General features: G+C 39.0%; 1 protein-coding gene and 1 long non-coding RNA gene across 7 annotated transcripts in view; one reads left to right on the forward strand and one right to left on the reverse strand.

Annotated features, from left to right (window-relative positions):
• ITGB6 (integrin subunit beta 6) overlaps positions 1–18,358 on the reverse strand; it is a 50,332-nt gene that overhangs the window by 30,658 nt on the left and 1,316 nt on the right. For 2 of the 6 annotated variants that reach the window (XM_054070228.1, XM_009555514.2), the window contains exons 1-2: positions 2,456–2,735; positions 1,661–1,740 (exon numbers count right to left, since the gene is read on the reverse strand). In XM_054070228.1, coding sequence (XP_053926203.1) covers positions 1,661–1,740; positions 2,456–2,516 — 141 coding nt within the window. In that variant the 5' untranslated portion in view covers positions 2,517–2,735. Of the gene's footprint in view, positions 1–1,660; positions 1,741–2,455; positions 2,745–2,981; positions 3,047–4,397; positions 4,445–13,340; positions 13,397–18,358 lie in introns of those variants that run through there. The other 4 variants (XM_054070225.1, XM_054070226.1, XM_054070224.1 and 1 more) reach the window with 4 other exon arrangements.
• LOC128852535 (uncharacterized) lies at positions 8,672–18,152 on the forward strand. Its single transcript, XR_008450443.1, has 3 exons — positions 8,672–9,891; positions 15,466–17,499; positions 17,964–18,152. It is a non-coding gene; the product is annotated as an uncharacterized LOC128852535 (long non-coding RNA).

Consider the following 18,358-nt stretch of genomic DNA (forward strand, 5'->3'; position numbering starts at 1 on the left):
CAAAACCTGGCAGAAATAAAATATTTTGGTCACTAAAAAGCTTTCCATCCAAAGCAGAACAAACTTATTTAAACCTATTAAAACCATAACTGGGACCCTTCTTTCCACCAAAATGTCACCCATCATGTCTGGAAATTATCAAGGACCTTTTATATTTAGGTGGAAACAATGCTGAGACAGCTGGTGCCAACAGCATTTTACTATTCTTCAGAAAAATCCTGATGTGTTTGCTCAGGCAAAAATCATGCCAACTGCTTCCAGAATACAGTGCGCATAGAAATCAGGTACCATTATAAAACATTCACAGGGAGATCGATATCAACTCCTTTAGCTACATGCTTTGAGTTGATGGCTTTTCAAAACATGTGTGAAGTGGAAAACATATTTCAAATACAATTACAAGGTGCATTTTCATCCCACAGAAAGCAGTGGTTTCTTTGGAAGTATTTGTGTTTACTCTGATACTAAAGCTTCTACATCTTTTGCACTCTTGATGTGCTGTTCTCTAGCGAACAAGTGAATGAGCCTATGAACAAAGGAAAAAAAATGTTTACTGCTCTGGAACTATCAATAGTTACACAGATATTTTTTTTAAAAAAAAGCAATAAATTCTTTCATTTTTGTTTTCTGAAAATACATGGCAGTAGCCATGATCAAAGTTCATTTCAAGAAAATCCTAGTTTAGTTGTTAAATACAAACAAAAAATCTACTGTGAACACACTAATGTGGGTGGGGGGATCTCATGGCAACATGTTTTGCAAACTGCAATATTATTTTTAGAAAACTTATTTTTTTAAAACATGCTGTTCGGTTTTTGTCAACTCTTTCATAAAGCAGTACATTATTCCTGCCCTGGGTATCATTTTGCTATTGAAAAATGCAATAAATACTTTTAACAGCAAAGATATAAATTGGACACTGTCGTGAAAATTACTTATTTTATTTTTCTATTATTTCTGGCAAGTTTTTAATTGTGATAGTTGACTATCCTACTAACACTAATTAACTAGGACCTAGAATATTTACCTTGAAGTATGAGATATTTTTTAGCATCATTTACAGGTGAAAGATTTAAAAGCAGAGATGTTAAGTGACTTGCCCAGGATTACACAGAAAGCCCGCAGCAGATGTATAGGAAAAAAATACTTATATTATTTTTTTTAAGCCAAATGTTTTAGCCAAAATGCTTACGCCTATGTCATACCAATCATAAAACTGACACTATCATCATACTTAAAATCGACCACAGATTAATCATTTGTATACACAAACTGACTGGAGCACCTTCTGTTTACGCTGTCTGGTTTGACGTGTAAGATGTGGTCTGGTCTCTGACTTGATGTCTGATGCTTCATCTTCAGTACTGTGGGTGAGTCAGCCCCGAGGCTGGTGACCCTTTAATGACACTTTTATTTCTACCTTAGATGAGGAAGGTTTGTTTTGTTTTGTTTTGTTTAAAAAAAACCCACACACATGAAAACCAACAATGAATAATGGACCATTAAGTGTAGATTGAATCCCACTTTTGATTCCCAGAAAGTCTTCCCTGAGCGCTGCGTGCATTACAAAACCATGGGCTGACCCAATTAAGTCAATACTTCAGCACTCAGAGCTACTACAAACACTTCAAGCCTTTGAAATTTTTTTTATGTCATTTACCTCTTGAAAACACCAAGCGCACTGTGGTCCGGAAAGCAAACAATCTTCACAAGTCACTGCACTTTCCTGAGAGCAGGTCCCTAAATTTAAATCCAAGAAGATAAAAGACTATTTATAATGTGTTTAACCATTCGATTTATGAAGAATCTTGTCATTTAGAGAATGTTTAGCCATATTTAGGATTACTGATAGAATTTCTTCATAAGGATATTTCTATTTGTAGAAGCTTAACTCTCCAATAAAAACTAAAGCCCCCACAACTGCTGACAATTGACTTACATACTTTCACATGCTTGGCATTTCATATGGGTGACATTCACTGAGAACACATTACACGTTACCAGTGTACCTGATGCAGTGTTACATGTGTTTGTGATATGATGCAGGTAAGGCATTACATTACCAACATAACCAGGGATGATAAAAGAACAGATTTATGTTCACTCTGTATGCCTTATATTGCTTCACCCTGGTGTCTGTAGGTACTTGATGTGATTTTAATTTATTCTGTAAGTACTAATGAAATGCTGAATCACATACATAGCATTAAGTTTCTCAGTGGATCAAACACTAGTTAATGTAACAACATTGCTCAAATGCCCATCCCTTTCATAAATGTTGCGCCATGTAACGATCACATAAATCTTAGATGAATTAGTGAATTTGTGGGGAAAAAAAAAACAAGGGAACAGAAAGGAATTATTAAATACAGAAGACAGAAAGCTATTTAGTATTAACTTCAAGTAAGAAGCAACACAAAAATAATTTTGAAATGGATCTCTCTCTGAGCCTTACCTTGCACATAGTAATTTCTTTGCAGAAATAGGAAACAGAGGCAAAGCAATTCAATCCCCATTCGTTTTCAGTGCTGGCTGCGTGACAGAATATATTAACCTGTTAATTATAGTCCACTTAAAGCTAGAACGTTGTAAAAAATCATACGTTCCAGAGGGTATGTTTTCAGACGTCACCTCCACCAGACTGTGAGAAAACTTTAAGTCTACCAGGACAGAGCATGAATGAAAGTGAAAACGAGGGCTACCTGGGCAGGTAAAGAGGACAAGCTGTGCATAAAGTAACGTGAACATGGTTATCACTTCCTTGTTTTCCTGGACTCCTTATAAGGCATAAGGGGAAAATTCATGCAGGTGAAGATTTCTGTCAATCACAGTCGCTCTGGGTCCTAGAGCAACCCAGCCAGGAGAGGGGGTGTTGGCGTGTGCAGAAACTCTTAAAAGGCTCCTCTAAAATAATGCTTTTAATTGTTCCCTGAAGGAGTGTGTTAGGTAGATGGATCATTACAATTGCCAAGTGAGTATACCTGGAGAGATGCAAAAATCCCATTTTTTCAGATTTCCTTATGTGAAGGGAAACTTGCAGAGGCAACTGTGGGGAAAAAAAAAACATCACTTATTGTAATGGAGGACCTGGCTTCAGTAATTCAAGATATGCAGTATATTTATTCTATTAACAATGCAGACTGAAAAGGAAATGCTGCAGTTGTGGATTTTTTTTAATATGGAGGAGGAGGAGTAATTGCATTCCCAGTTCTGCAACTGACTTGGAAAAACAATCATGTCAGCTTTAACTCTGAGTAGTAAGTGGCAAAATATTCTACAGCACAGCTACAATATAACAAGTTATTGCTCTCTCTTTCCCTGCCCTCCCCCACCCTGGTCCTGCTGGAATGAAGGCAAAATGTGCATTTCTTGCAACCTTATTAAAAGGAAATAAAATTTTTTATCTGTGGATTTCACCCCTTCCTGTCTTTTATATTCTGCTATTGTCTGTTTTGAAAACTATTTGTTCAGGACAAGTCCTCTGTTATCACAAGGGTTTGCAATAAACTCTGTGCCATGCAGCATAAAATTATAATTTCATCAGTTCTCTCTCTTGCTGGCCTGAAAACATGGGGGTTTTTTTGTTCTTTTTTTTTTTTTTTTTTGAACAGTCAGAAATTCTACAAAAGGTGTCTCAAAAGGACGAGGTTGCTCCCACTAAGAGAACTGGCAGGTTCACACCTCCCTTTTCAGACTGGTGCTAGCTGCAATCTTGGGGCAGGATGTGATGGCAGGGATGGGTCTATACTAGTTAAACTCAACATGCCTGGAAACATTCCTGGGCATTGAGGCCAATTGGCACAAAAAGACCTGAGTTTATGCTTCCAAACTGCCTATTGGGACCACTCTAGCTACCAAATTGTGCCCAGAAATTGTTTGCAGAGAGTGTTAATTGGAAGAGGTCAAAATCATGCCAGGGAGGATTTTAACAGTTTAATAGCATAAACAATCTCGTTCTAGTGCCTGGAAATGTTCCCAGGCACATTTGATTTTACTAGTGTTTACACAGTCTATGGGAAGATTCATAGCAGCTCAGACTGGGTTACGTCAAGCCTACCTTTGCTCTGCCCTTGTGTTCCCACCCCTTTGCTCCTAGCAGTACTCATGTCCGAACAAACAGCGAGCTGGTTCAAACTGAACCAATTAAAATCCAGTCACCTTCCATGAAGAAGGTGGGGGCCTAATTTTCACCTGGGTGGGCCCCTTGAATGGTGTGGCTACCTAGTCCAGAGCAAGTGCACACGTCAAGGGAGGAAGTAAGAAAGGCAGGCAGAGCTGGCAGGAAAGGTGGGAATACATTAGACCAAATTCAGCCCAGTGTGGGCTGTTGTGTAATCATATCAGAACGTTTCTATTTACAACAACATTCCTAAGTCTCCTTCAACTCCTTTCTATACCTTGGAGCATCCTTTGTAAGGCACTCGTTCCGCTACAGCAATTTCCTGTGGCAAGAAAAAAGCATTGATTAGATTACGTTTCCCAAGCTGGCGAAGGCTCAACTCTGTGAGGACATTGTCTGTAGCTACAAAAGGTCAAAAAGAAGTGAAGTCAACTACAAATGTTTGCTCATATTATACTAAGAAAGAAATCCTCCTGTAAGTGCCATCCAACATATCTTATTTCATTGTTTTTGATTTGTATTTGTGTACCCATCCTTTAATATCGTTGCTACATCTACACTGCTGCACTGGCAAAAACCTTTCCCCTTCAAAGTAGAAGGTCACTTTGTAGCTCTTGGTAGCCCTTGGTAGTACAACACCACTTCAAAGCATGCACTCAAAGGACTTAGTAGCAACCCTCCAGCCACCAAAAGGCACAGGACCAGGAGTGTCGCAGATTAAGGACCAGCCAGCTGAACAGCTGGCAATTAGCAAATGCTTATTTTTAGATTCAAGACATCAAACTTTTTAGTGTAGAGAGAAAGAATAATACAACCTACATAAAACTTACAAATTCTGTTTGATCTTATCAGTTTCCCATTTGCTTGTGTGGTAATATTTTATTTGGGTCTTGGCAAGGACAGCGTGACTGGAGGCTAAGTGCCTGTCTCTGAATGGGATGACTGCCAAGGACTATCTGAATAAGTCCTACTTGAATTAAATAACTAAGTTTCTGCAAATTATTGAGAACAGACCTCCCCAGATTGTCTGTAGAGAGCAAGGGAGGAAAAGAAAGTAGCAGAACAAACAACAAAAGCATACAGGAAAAAATAAGGAGAGAAAAATCAAGGTCAGTTTTGATTTTTAAAAATTCACACAATGAGAAGTTCACAAGACTGGACAGAGTGGAAATAAAAAAAACTTACTGACAGGGGCACAGGAGGTTAAGAGAGGTCGAGAGACAGCATGTACCAAGAGTAGATCTTGGTCAAGGCAAGAAAATCTAGACAGGAAGCTGATGGATGATTCTTGTTTTGAAACATCACCAAATATCTTGTGAAATATCTAAAGGTGAGTTGACCAGGAAATTCCTTTACTAATGTAATGCTTTATTGGCTTTAACTATTATACATGATAGAAGAGCAGAATTGCAATCTGGAGTAGCCACTGTCGTGTGGGGAAGATGTGTAAAAGCCTTTGGGGTTCTAGCACTGCTTGGTTTGACAGCAAGGTTCCCCTTCTTTAAGAAGTTTTATAAAACAGAGTCTTCTTCTGTTTACCCATAGCAGAGATATCAGTCCAATGAGATATAACTAAAAGGTAGTTTATGGTACAGACAGAAGGCAATAATTATTTTCATCAGCCATTTTCATTTTGGAGCAAATTCTGGTCTTAATTAAATCACGGTTACAGCTTTATAATGACACATCAGAGCAGAAAACAGCTGTTTACCTTTCAGTATCGGTAATGCTCAACAATGGGAGTCTGTGGTTCTTAAAGATAATAAAATTTATACAGGATAAAATCTTCAGTGCATTTCTACCCATACCTGGCACTTACAATACATGAAGATAGCACAGAAAAATATTCTGTTCATTCAATCAACTTTACCAAATTCACTGGTGAGTAACAAACATTGACTATCACGGTTCAGAAAGATAGCACAATAACGTTGGGGACAAGAAATAAAACAAAAATACTAGTCTCAAGCTGCATTTAATTAATAATAGCAGGCTTTTTTTACTGTAGAACAACAGTATTTCCTTTCTGGCACACTGACCTAGATCCACAAGTTAGTCTGGTGATGAGTTTATAAAGTTTGTAGAAAGGGAAGGGTTTGCCTACAGAAGCGTGCCTCTCCGTTGGCTTTAAAATGTAAAAAATTACTTCATTTTAGAAAAAATACTAGCCTCTCCTTCAAATATGGTATGAACCGATGTAGCATAGTTAAGTATAAGGGAGACCAGCCCAAGACAAAACAATTAGTTCCTTCTGTTAGGAAAAAACTGGAAGTGGAGGCATGTCGGCTCCAGTGAAAGCTTATCAGTCAACATAAGAGATCAGGATATCCCAAGCTCATCAAAGCAAAGAAAATCTCTTTAATTGGAAGCTGAAACACTATCTGTATGAAATAGAAATTCTTGTAGGCAATCTCTTGGCCTCACACATAACCCAGCCTTTAATTCCCATTGCTCTTATCATATAAACTCTCACTCTGAAAGCCTGGAAAAATACTGAGCAATTCAAAGTCTGAATGTCCCACAGGTTGAGACAGTTCTCAGAATACTTACGGAGACGGGGGAGGGAAACATTTCTCTCTTTCTGTCCTTCATCAGAGAGTTTTGTGGGACTGGAAATGGTGAGATGACGTTTCCTTTGTCTCCCATCGCCTATAGTGACATTCACCACCTCCACGCATCAGTAAGAGGCAAAGGGCTACACTGATTAGGTCAGAGGCACGTTGCTTCCAATTTAAATCATCTGGTGACATTTTTTTCTCTCCTTGGTTGGCTTCCAGATCAAACCTGTCTATAAAGCTCATGGTAATCCCTTATGGGGAATTAAAGTAGACTCTAAAATTTTAGGTCAAATGTTTTGAACCAAAAGGTGGCAACTGAAGAATATACAAAAGTCTGTATGAATGGTTAAAATACTTTCTCCCAAAGAAGGTATATATTGTGTAGCTGCACAGTCAAGTGCTTCCAGACTCTTGGGCTAGCAGAAATGGAAGGCACTTTCTTTGGAAAATTGTATCCAGAAATATATCCCTCAGCAGCCTGACAAACCCATTTCCAAACAATGGCCATGACATATGTTTCAGAAGCTGCCTGACAATTAGCTGAGTAAGTAAGCCTGAAAAAAAGTTTCCAAGCTTGAAACTTAGTTTCATGTCTAAGGAGCTGGAGGTGATATCAGTAGCCATACCACAGTGTGAACATCCTGCAAACAGTATAATCCAGCACAGATAGAAATCAACCACAAATACTGCAGTGATACAGGAATGACTGTCCTGTCTCTGCCTTTGCTGCAGCATAGGTCCTAGCAATATTTGAGGGAGAGCTGGCAAAATCATTTAAAGAGAATGCTACAATCCCTAATGAACAGTTGTATTTGGTGGGGAAATTCACAGTGATGGTAAATGTGACTAACCAGTAATTTTTGCTTTTTTTTTCTTTTTTAACTTGTTTTTTCTAGATGTAAAACAATATTATCACCCACCAAATCACCACATAAAATAAATAAATGCATCTGGATTTATACATTTTAAATGCCAGTTGATACTATTTGCTGTTTCCCACTTCATTAATCAGCATAGCGAGCATCGCTCCGCCTGGAAATGACAAGAATAAAAAAAAAAAAAACACTGTACGCATTTGGATCCTATATAAATGACATGGAGCCTGTGGTTAGTGAAGCTCTGAATATACAGCGAATGAGCTGCTTCATTCCAATTCCCATGCTTTGGGGTGTGCTAATGTCTTATCCTGTCAGGGAGTTGGGACCAAAAGGCTGCTGTGTAGGCGAAGCCACAGAGCCCACTTGAGATGTGGGCAGGTGTGTGTTATTTGCAAGCACAGCTATGCATGATAGAGAGCGGCTTTAGAAGACAATGAGGGGTGTTTTTAGCTCTTTCCAGTGGGTTGTGGGAGTCTAAGTGCCACACAGAGGAAAGGAATTTTTCCCCTCCAGCTCTAACAAAGCGGGGTGTCGGGGATTCATTACTCAGGCCATGATTCATGCTTTGGTCTCCTCTCATTTCCGGAACAGTGCACTGCTGTTAGACGACAGCACAGAGTGAAACCAACAACGTACCTCTGAGCAAACAGAGAGAAAGAGGTGTAAGAAGGAGGAATTGCTCACCAACTGTGCAATGAACAGCAGGCAGGCAATCCAGGGTGTTTTCAACTTGTATTTACCTTGCCCACAGCCCTGACCCAGCTGGTTCCAGTTAAGGGTGTGAGCAAACCTTTGCCCTCAGTTTCCTTCACATGGGTGAGCACCCTGAAAGATTTGTTTGTTTTTCAGATTTGAATACAGTCTCACACTCAAAGCAAAGTAATCAAACCTCTGAACTGCAGAAGAGCTCAGGTGGAACCAATGGAAAGATCAGAGGCATTTGAGTGAGACTGCCAGCAAACCCACGGCACTCAAACCATGCTAGGGATTTCCACAGAACTTATCAAGCCTGGCCTCCGTTCATGTTTGCTTTTCACAGTTAAATGGCACACCTTGTTCTCCCTGTGTTATAAAAGCTCTGAGGCACCAGAGCAAGGACTTCCATTCAGTGCTGATGCAAGACTGGTGGTGGGAACTGGCTGAGCACCACAGCACCTCAGACCTCCTGCACACTACCTGAAGAGCTTTCTGTGACTTAGTACCTTCAAATTAACGCTAAGTGCAAACTTGGACTGCTGTCCCCGATAGAGAAGGGCGAAAACCAATTCTGGAGCAGGCAGGTTGCAGAGGCAGCAGGAGGAATGCGGAGCTTTAGCACAGTCTGCAGCAGGCTGGGCTGGGCAGCAGCGCAGAGGGAGGACTTGCTTTTGAAAAAGCCAGTGGGGTTGCGTAAACATGATGTATTCAGGCCTGATTTATCTAGATGTAAATTCTAAATTATAGAGCTGGGATTAAATCACATGTAAAAAGCAATTCCACTGTGGTCTTACACACAGAAAATAAGTTTATCTTATCATTGACCTTGCTGTACTTAGACCTACAGAAGTGCTTTGCTGAAATACGAGGTTTGAATAAGGTTAATCTAGAATAATTGAAACAGATAAGTGTGTAGAGCTCAGCACCCAAAGGGCTGCTAAAAACCGAGGAAAATGGGCTCAGGCACTGCCTGAAACCATCTATGTTTCTGAAGCTTTCCAGGAGCTGCTCTGAACGTGGCCAGTATGGTTTCTCTTTAAAGACATACAGCGTTTGGGCTGCTCTCTCCTGGGTGCAGTCTTAGTGGGAAAAGAACAGGATTTAGGGTTCCAGGAGCAATTTGTGCGGAGTGCTGCCATCTTATGGCTACTCTGCTACACTGGAGTAGGGACTTTCTTGCTTCGAAACTTAAGAGGCAGAAAGGGATTCAGATACAAACTGCCATACTACCCTTAAGCAATATTTTGCCATGCTACGCACATCAGAACCTTTGGAGATGCTCTTGTATTCGTGAGACAATTTTTTCATTTATGTTATATTAGTTATAACTTTTTGTTAGCATGTTTTTTTTCAAATTCCTGCCTCATCTGTCACAGTAAACAGAACATTACTTCTAGTGCCTTTGTTATAAGCTCAGTTACATGATTCTGAAATGTCAGAAATTGTTTCTGATATCTTTGCCAGTATAAATTATTACTATATTTTTCAAACCTTGCTTTATTGCTATGTACATGTTTCTTATGAAAAGAGTAGATTTGAAATTTAAACCAACAGTGTCCACTCACATGTGAACAAAAACACTGGAAAAACAATCTTATACAGAATGAATGGTGCTTCTGCAATTCTTCTTAAAGAACTGGTAAGTACTGTCAGTATCATATATTTAACTAAAACCACGCAAGACTAATAACATGCAAACAGGACCATCTCTAAAAAAAATAAAATTAAATCAACTAGATAAATTCTGAGTATTTCGGCTGAGTAACACCAAAATAATAAGGCAGGGAAATTTTCCTTACCAATATTTTCCAGGAGTTCAAAATGATTGATCACAGAAATACTGTCAATAATATTTGATCCACTGATGCCTTATGTTTCTTATCTCCTGTTTGCAATCACATTGCTGGCTTCACTTGGACACTTAGCATTCAGAATTACCATAATTTTAAACCATTTTCTTTAAATTTAATTCTGCACATCAATATGTCACAGGAGGCCACAGAATCACGTTTTCTATCTGAACCAATAAATTAACAGAAATGTCAAAAAATACTGCTGCCACAATAGTACAAAGCAGAAGGCACAACATTGTGAAGGATCTCATAGATACTGAAGATTTGTCCTTTCACCTTACGTAACTGTGTTAATAAATGTATGAAAAATCCATCATAAGACTACTCAGGCTACTTAACTCTCTTGCAGAGAGGCAAATAGAAAGTGGGTCTACTCACCTTTTATGCAAGAACTACGTGAATTATATTAACCAATTTGCAAGCAAATAAGTTCCATTTTACAGCAATATCCTCACCTACAGTGATTTGTTCCCGACACTCTTACCAGAAGACTGTTTCAGGGACTTCACTCTTCTCATAGCTGGAAATCTCCTCAGCTCCAGCCCAAATGGACTTTCAATTTATATCCATTTGTTTTAATGACAACATTGTCTGGTAACTTAAATAACTTCTTTCCTTTCCTAGTATTTGCCCTGCCCTTCTTTCCTCTCCCCTTGATGTATTTATAGACAGCAATTGTATATCCCTCATGCTTTGTTTTGTCTAGTACCACTTCTCTGCATTTGTTTCAATGCTCTTTCCTGATCGTGGGTGACAGATCTTCACAGTACTCCAGAAGAGCTTTGACCGGTACAATGATGTCTGTACTTACATATCCCTCCTTAAGTCTCCTGCACTGTATCCAAGGAGGATCATTTTTGCCCTGCCCATGGCTCCATCCCAGCTCTCTCAGCATCCCTCTACAGCTGACCAAAATACTATGGTCTTTCTCTTGCCCAACTGATAAGTCATGATTTATGACAGAATTCGTTTCCACCTCAGTTTGAGTGTTATCTGCACTTGTGCTATGGACTTCTACCCCACACCTCCAACCCTGAAGTTCCTCTGCAATGTGCGTATAATGGCATGCATATTTTTCTCAGCTGACCGTGCCACTTTTAGCAGCAATTAAAGTATTAATACTTTCTCAGCTGAAACTGTGGTGTTTGAAAATCTGTACCCAACCTTTAGGTAGCCTAATAATTCCTCTTCCGGAACAGATGGTATCATACATATATTTCCTCATCCCTTATACGTTGTATCGAACATTTATTGCTTTCATCCTAATTTCTCCTTTTTATCTCCATATCATTATTTATTCTTTATTGCAAAAATCCATACAAAATTTCCATGTTACTAAGGTCAGATTAATGAAGCTGTAGATGTAAGGTCACTTTTTCCTGTGCTCTTCTCTCTCCTCTGTTTTTTTGGAGATCTTTTAAAAAAGACCTTATTCCTGTACTTGCAATTTAATTTGCTCATTATTTCAGGATTTTAGGATGGATGACAGACATCATTCCACTATGGGCCTACTATACGCTGGATTTACTTTATGAGTTTGTAAATGTTAGCTTTTATTTCTACAAATTCTTCTCATGCTGATTCTATTTTTCTCCATGATCTATACCACCCTCTTCACAAAAAAGAAGAAAAATAATTTCTTTGCTTTGGGCAGTATGTACACAATCTTCAGTCTCTACCCCATCTTTGCCACATATCAGACTCCCTTATATTTGTGTAGTGGAAGAAACTTTCAATATTTCAAATTTTGTTTACAGATGGTAAGTCTGTAAATGCACAAATCTGTCTGCACTGCCCGATTCTTGGTTCCCAAGATACCATTTCAATTGATGATCCGATCTGGTACAGTGAGATTTTCTTCCCCTATGACTTTCACTCTCTTTACTCATTCCTAGTATCTTTTTCATTTGAAGGATTTATTCGTCCAATACGGGGCTAACATCCTTGAATCTCTACTTGCAGTGCAAAGTGAAGATTTTAAAAATATTATTTAAAGAAATTCTAATACTCAAACTTTGAACCTTCACCCACTTCACATTACAAACTGGTTTCTTTAGGTACAACACTTCAGAAGGACAAATTTTGAGAAACTAACAGGCCTATTCTTGTTTTTTCTTTCACTTATTTTCAATTTAACTAAGTTAAGATAACTTTAGCTAGGTTATTTTTTACAACCAGCTGCTCTATGTCATCACTACCTAACAAAGACCACCTAGAATAGCATCCTGATAGCCCAGTGACTGCCTAGTGATGAGATCTGCCAGCAATTACACCCTCGAATTACTGATTCTACTGTTATCAGTAACATTTTCTTTATACTCTGTTTCTGAGCAGTTAAAATCTCCTGCAATGAGACAATGCTTGGAAGTTTCTCTTTCCTGCTTGTAGTCATTTGTGTTAGATATATGTTTAACAATCCTTCGCAGTCCTTTGGAAGACCTTTAGTTTGACCAATTCCATTCTGCCCATGCTGCTTCTTGCTGCTTCTGTAGGCGGCCTCATTGTTACCAAGTGATGTCTCTGTACCTCTGTCTCTATTTCTAGTTCTCTTAACAGTTTATGCACTGGTTTAAGTGCATTTCAGTCATAAAACACCCACCCACCATACTTCATTATTCTTGGGAGATTCACTGACACCCTCAGTGCTGCAATTTTAGCCTCGATTTGCACAAAAAAATTTTTTGTACAAACATCTTGGCTCATCTTCTATGATAATGTGCAAATATTTTTATTTTTAATCATGTTGCTTGTGTCTCTTTTATTCCTGAAATTAAGACCATTCATATCACATTCCCACCCATGCAGTATTGATTTTTCCTGTCCATTTTTCTCCTACCTGCTATTTCACCAGGCAGGGAAGTTATAATATTTACCTGTGTCTCCCAATCTTATCTCCTAATTCCTAGTTTATAATCCTTTCACAGATTATATTGATATATAAATATATACAGTTGTCATGTATTATTTTGTATTACGCTACATAATGAAATCATGTTGTTCTATATTGACAGCAATCTTAGTTCCAGAAAAATAATACCATGTTTGCTTTGATGGAGTTAATCTAATTTCTGTGAAAATTCTCGTTTCTCTCAGAAGTTAAATGACTTACAACACTCCTCACAGCATCAATTCTTAAGACATCTGCTGTTCTTTATTATCTTCCATGCTTCAACACACCCTTTTCAGGAATGAAATGCTGCAATGGGAGCTTTTCCTTCAGGACAAATCTACTCACACAGATTTCCCCTTTTTTTGTGTTCTTCTCAGTGCTCCCTCCTTCAGTCTTTCATTCTAAAATATGAAATGGTACAAAGTTATATTTCATCCCAGAGATGACTGCATTGCCATAGACACTAAAACAGCTTCTGTTTTATAAATGGAAAAAATAATGAAACTGCATACACATGCTGTGTGTGCATCTGTCTGGAATACAATCATTTTAGCTTGAAATTAAGCTGCAAAGTGCTGCTGACTTCACATTTATGGGGCAGTTTTAAAATAGCTCCAGTTAAAATAATGCCGTTTTGGAAAAAAAAAAAAAGAGATAAAGTGAAAGCTTGAATATACTTCTGAACTTGAGTAACCATGTGAGATGTCTCATCAGTTCTCCTGGAGATATTTTAGTCATTGGGAGTTTAATCATTACCTGAAACTATGTGAAAGCCCTATTTAAATCCAGTCTACAATGTGGTGTTGTGTTAGGGAAGAAATGCAGACATTGAGTCATAGCTGTCAGTTATTCATTATACTTCAGGCAGTTATGATGTGGTTCTTTCCAACATTAATCTTGCTTTTGATTCACATTAAGATACAGATCTCATGGGTGAGACTCTCCCAATTAGAACAAGACCCTGCCCACCCTAATCAGGAGAGACATTGGAGTGTCTAAATACCATAAAGTCACTATAAAAGTTCAAAACTATATGAAAAATATATGTAGGAGGCTAATGAATTAACATTAATTTGGAAGGCATTTGAATGCCCTTTTACATGAGAAAACGATAGGCATGCTCAGTGTTGTCTGAGAGCAACAGTAGAGAGCAAGGAATTCAAACAGGTCAAACACTGGTGCTATGGTTGCAGCTGGGGACCATGCCAAGCCATGAATGTGATTATACGCAAACCTCTAATTAGCAGCAAATATGGGTCTTCGGCTAACACACAGGAGGTGCCTTGCTCTGCATTTTCTATAGGCACAGGCAAGAGCAAATTTGTCCCTAACTTGGGTGCATCCAGGTGCTTACTGCTACACAGAAGAATTCTGGGCCAGAAAAAAAGCCACTCCAACATAGCATTTGTTCATCCTATTTTTCAGCTGTTTCTCTGGACTTCAAAGCAAGGGAAGTTCCCCTCTTGCTCTGTGGTGTGTGAAGTTTCTCACATGTAGGAAAACCACAAACACACTTTTCTGTCTGTCACGTTAACCTGAAGATAAAAGGGATGGGTACATGACCTACAAGTTGAAATCATGGTAACAATTTCAAGCAAGATTATCTAATAGTATTGGTGATGGACTGAATATGCTAGTAATGCCTTGTGGAAAGTATATATTTATTGTGTTCTCATGATGTCATCATTTTCTGTCTCATTTTGTGACATTTGATCAGTATTTATGGTTTTAAATTTATACAAAAGCAAACAAAACCATTGCAGTTATCTCTTCAGATTGTGCTGACACACAAGTACTCATGATGCCTGCATAGTCACATTACTGATAAAACACTTATTTTTTCCTATGTCTCCTTCATCATCAGTTTGCTCGCATGGACTATTAAAGCCTGTTTTTCCTTCATCTTGAATGGGTGTTTACGTTCTCATATGTTACCATCCAGTTCATCCTTCACACTTTTATAGGAGTATCTTTCTTTTCTTCCCCTTCTGCTTCAAAAACCTCTTAGCTTTTTTCACTGTGTTTGTGTGTTGAACAATGATAGTTTAATTTAACTCATGTTTCTGAACCTACATATTAATTAATCTTTCAAGACTGGCCTTTTGCTTTCATTTTTCTCAGTTCGCAGTCTTTATAGTACATAATTTATATTATGTATATGAGGGGCAATGGGTATAAACTGGAGAGGGGCAGATTTAGACTAGACATTACGAAGAATTTCTTCACCACGAGAGTGGTGAGGCACTGGGACAGGTTGCCCAGAGAGGTTGTGGCTGCACCATCCTTGGGGGTGTTCCAGGCCCGGTTGGATGGGGCCTTGGGCAGCCCGATCCAGTGGGATGTCCCTGCCCATGGCAGTGGGGTTGGAACTAGACGATCTTTAAGATCCCTTCCAACCCTAACTATTCTATGATTCTATGATTTTTTTTTTTTACACAATCCTGGTGCTGTGCTGTTTCTGTTGTTACAGTGACGCTTGAGGAAGACTTCCTTGAAAGAAATTACTCCTCTCTTGCAACCAGAACTGGTCCAGGCTCAGAGTTGGACAGAACATCATAAGCCCCAACCTGGGCAGCCTTCCTGGAGGAAGAAATTTGTTTGACTGTACTAGGACAACTGGTAAACATTGCCAGAAAAGTTGCAGACCAGTGTTGGGAACAGGGGATTTCCAAAGCTGAGTCTGAAAGCCTGGACGGAGGACAGCCAAGCACAAGACATTTGGAAGCCAGGAAAAGGTCTGAGAGGGAACAAAGCTTGCTCAAGCAGATTTTAAGCAACCATTTGAAGTATTGACTGATTTTAATATCCGTTTCTAAAGAATAAGATTAATTGCCACTAGCTTGGCACTGTGAGACTGAAGGGGGCAAGAAGCATCTTCCAGGGATGATAAGGATCATCATTACAAGTTATTTTGCCCTGGAGAGAGAGAGAAGTATTTGTACTCCTATTGTCTAGACGATTCTGCTAAGGAAAGAAAAGCCTGTCTCTATATGACCTTAATGAGACACCTCTGCAGAAACAGCCAGGAGGTTTTATCATACCAGTGTCGTTCCTAGGTAGCCTGGCAGGGGGAAGCTTCCCGTTGCAGGGGAAGCTTGCACTAAATGAAACCTCATTCTGATTGGGCTCTTCCTCCCAGCTGACAAGCCTGCAGATGGCTGAGTATTGCCTTGTCACTGCCTCCAGGCCACCTGGGTGCCAGCGACGGAAACAAGCCCTAAAGGAGAAACCTTCCCTCAGGTTTGCACCTCTGTACCCACCAAGAGAAGGATGAGAACTCCTGCAAGACAGCACTGATCCAGCTCTGCTGGTTTGCTGAACTCACCGCAGCTGCTTCGGTTGTTACTGGAAAAAAGTGCTGAACAAGTGTATGGGAAAATCCAATGCATTAATTTGAGTTTTCTTATGTATAGGATACCAGAAAACAAGTTGGATGGCAGTTTTGAATGCTGTTGAGATGCTGACCAGGTCACAGAAATCTGATTGAAGGGGCATATTCCTATCTTTCTAAACTTTCAGAAAGAAATGTTGCTAATGACAGGACAGTCTTCCTGTGAGTTGTCCCAAGCTCCTTCACTCCTAACAGATAATGTGAATGTTTTAGTTAAAGCTATGACAGAGAAATAGGTCAGGACCACTGTATCATTATCCTTTCATAGCATACTTCAGCAAGCTGATGCAGATTGCTAAGTTGATGAGCTGTATCAACATTGTAAGCCACATCGTGTATCAGGCTGAAAGCATTAAAGGCTTATGTTAAATTGTAACATAGGTCAAGTCACTCCAAATTATTCAGTCATTCAGAATTATTATGAAAAGTACAACTAACAAGGGTATTGATTTCTTCTGTTTTCAATGTGGCACCTGAACAAGGGTTCTTATGACAGAAAACGTCATGTAGGAATGGTTCAGACATTTAGAGCAAAAAAAAACTATATCTGCGTTTTATTGAAGACCTTGCCATAGCTTTCTTAGAACTAAATCTTTGACAACTTTATTCGGGGAAAGCCAGTTAAGACCATTAAGTATGGTACAAAAAAAGAATGTGTATATATACTAAAAAAACAACCTTTTTAAAAAGTTGTCCTCCATATCTTGCAAAAAGAGAACAGATAGTGTTCAAGTTGAATGCTATTTTACTCAGTTCTTCTCTTTTTTACTATTTATTGGAATTGTCCACTGAATTTTCTTACAAAGGTATTCTACTGTAAAATTATTTTGGGTTAGGTTTCAACCATAAATTCAGTCATGAAAGTGACTTTCTGTATTGAATAGTCTTTGAATTTACCTGCACTAATGAGGACTGTATGTCCTACAAATTGTAGTATTTACATGATCTTATATACTTTGGACGATATATTGTCATGATTCATTATTCTTTATCTGTTTTTATTCTTGCTGATTTTGCTTCTTTTATAGCTCACCGCTGCCTAGACCAACGCACAGCTCCTTATAAACACAAGATTAATCATACCTAGACATGCAAACTCAGCTGGGCAAATAGGTGATACTCTCTAATATTTTTCACCAGATTAACAGTTTCCCTTTCTATTTCAATAGCAAGGAAATATTTTATTCTCAGAAAAAAAATCTTTACGTTTCCCTCCTTATTGTGGGATGTGCATTGATGAAGTATCTGATGATGACAGTCACTGCAGACTATTATTAAAATTAATTGCTACAATAGGATTATTCATTCTCTTTCTGCACAGTTTTCGTAATCCTGTGGTACCTCAGAACCTGTGCCTGTCACTGGAGACAGCGCAGAAGTACTTAGTGAGCTCTAGAGCTCTGCCAGAAGGAAGAGGACTGGGTTTTGGCATCTCAAATAACAGTAGCTCTAGAGTGAAAACCATTGTTCAAAAGTGGCACAATCATCAGAGATGGTGGCACAGCACAAACAGCACTGAGAGCATTGCAGCCAGAGATGCAAGTAACAGGTCTATTCATAGCAGTGCTTTTCCCCAGGGGATGGCGTCTTGCGAGTGACTTCATTAACTGCTGACAGCAGACAGACTGCGCTGCGCTGGGAGTGAAAGGGAAACACTCATCAGATGGCCCCAGCCACAACTGAGGAAATGCACAGAAGAGATAACTGGCAAGTGTGGTGCTTTCCTCACTGTTCAGTAGTAGTTAGACACATCCCTAGATGTAATGCTCTATTCCTTTTCTTTCAGCAGGGCAATCTTGTGCATAGACACACTGTTCACATAAAGGATGCTGCTGTCAATTCAAAGTGCTCTTGGAAACTTCCCAGGCTGTTGAAGGTGGAGTCTGAATTCCAGATCAGTTGCTGAGTGTAAGGAAACCCCCCAAATAGCTTGGCATTTGTTACTTTTAATAGCCAGGAGAAGACACCTACC

This window comes from Cuculus canorus, chromosome 6 (genome assembly GCF_017976375.1).
Source record: "Cuculus canorus isolate bCucCan1 chromosome 6, bCucCan1.pri, whole genome shotgun sequence".
NCBI classification, from domain to species: Eukaryota; Metazoa; Chordata; class Aves; order Cuculiformes; family Cuculidae; genus Cuculus; species Cuculus canorus.